The sequence below is a fragment of the Lottia gigantea genome (assembly GCF_000327385.1).
Source record: "Lottia gigantea unplaced genomic scaffold LOTGIsca_17, whole genome shotgun sequence".
Lineage (NCBI taxonomy): Eukaryota > Metazoa > Mollusca > Gastropoda > Lottiidae > Lottia > Lottia gigantea.
Window position 1 is genome coordinate 925,297 of NW_008708133.1, and position 1,246 is coordinate 926,542.

At 34.5% G+C, this 1,246-nt stretch overlaps 1 protein-coding gene across 1 annotated transcript in view; it reads left to right on the forward strand.

The window, feature by feature from the left end:
* LOTGIDRAFT_158454 (hypothetical protein) overlaps positions 1-930 on the forward strand; it is a gene marked incomplete at both ends in the record, with an annotated part of 1,970 nt that extends 1,040 nt beyond the window's left edge. The window contains one exon of the mRNA XM_009051610.1: positions 898-930. Coding sequence (XP_009049858.1) covers positions 898-930 — 33 coding nt within the window. The remainder of the gene's footprint in view (positions 1-897) is intronic.
* Positions 931-1,246: the final 316 nt, after the last annotated feature.

The window sequence follows — 1,246 nt, forward strand, 5'->3', positions numbered from 1 at the left end:
AAAGATGCTGAATCATGTGAACCTGAAATAAAATTGAAGAAGAAGTAGAACTAACCTCAGGTTGACTTGGGGGCGGGTGGGGGGGGTCACCGCACTTCTCAAGTTCCTGTTGTAATAACAAAATATTCCTACAGATGTCATTATGTATAGAAAATGAGTCAAGTAAATACTTTAAGTCTGAGCAGAGCAAATAGTACTGTTTGTGCAGCTGCAAGTCCAATTCTCATTAAAATAATGCCATAGGTTTGATGGAAAAAATAAAAAAACACTTTTTACTTTGAAAATAGGCTATTACTCAAGTATCTACAAAAATAATATAAACCCATTTTTATCAAAAATCGTCAGAACATCTGCATAAAAAGCTAAAAATTGATTCTTCTGATTTTCAATAGGGTTCATCCTTGGGTGATAAACACTCACACCTAATTTGATCAAAATTTGCCAAGAATTGCACCTTCTAGAGTGTTTTTGAGCATTTCAAGAACAAGGGCAATAACTCATACTGAATATTTTTCGATTCCTCTGATTTTCAGTAGGGTTCACCCTTGGGTGATTACAATCATATCAAGTTGTGTCAAAATCAGTCAAGAATTGTGCGAGCAATTGTGGACGGACGGACATTGGTGACGGCAATTTCGCGCCCCATTTCATGTGGGTGTATAAAAAGAACATCTTGAAGACGAGAACAAATCTAGTCCCTGTGATAACCACGCCCCTTTCTATAAATTAATGTTATTACACTGTAAATTCAGCGAGTGTATGACAGTGAGAACTTATAGGATACAAATAAAGGTAGTAACTCACCTGGAATTGCTAATTGGTTTAATGGAGTTTCATGTAAATTGACTGGAATTTCACCCATCCAATTTTCATTATTAGGAAATGTTTTCTCTGTAGCCGCCATGTTTATTAGGCCTACAACGGAAATAAATGGGTTGTCTATTTACCGTAATGAAAACTAATTTACCGAAATGTCAAATAATAAATTATAACCAAAATTATTAACTCAAGTTACTTTTTAGCAACTATAATTTAAAGCTTATGGTGGTTTTATTATTTATTTCATTTTTTTGCAGAATGTCTGGATTTTAAGCACTTTCCAGAATAGTAATGTAAATGGAAAAATTAATAAGACAGATGGTATTTCAATGGACCCCAGCTAGTAGCCACCAGCAGAATAACGAGGGCAAAGTATTTAGGGCTGCAGCAGAATCTTGTTGCATAATANAATTACATTAGACCTAAG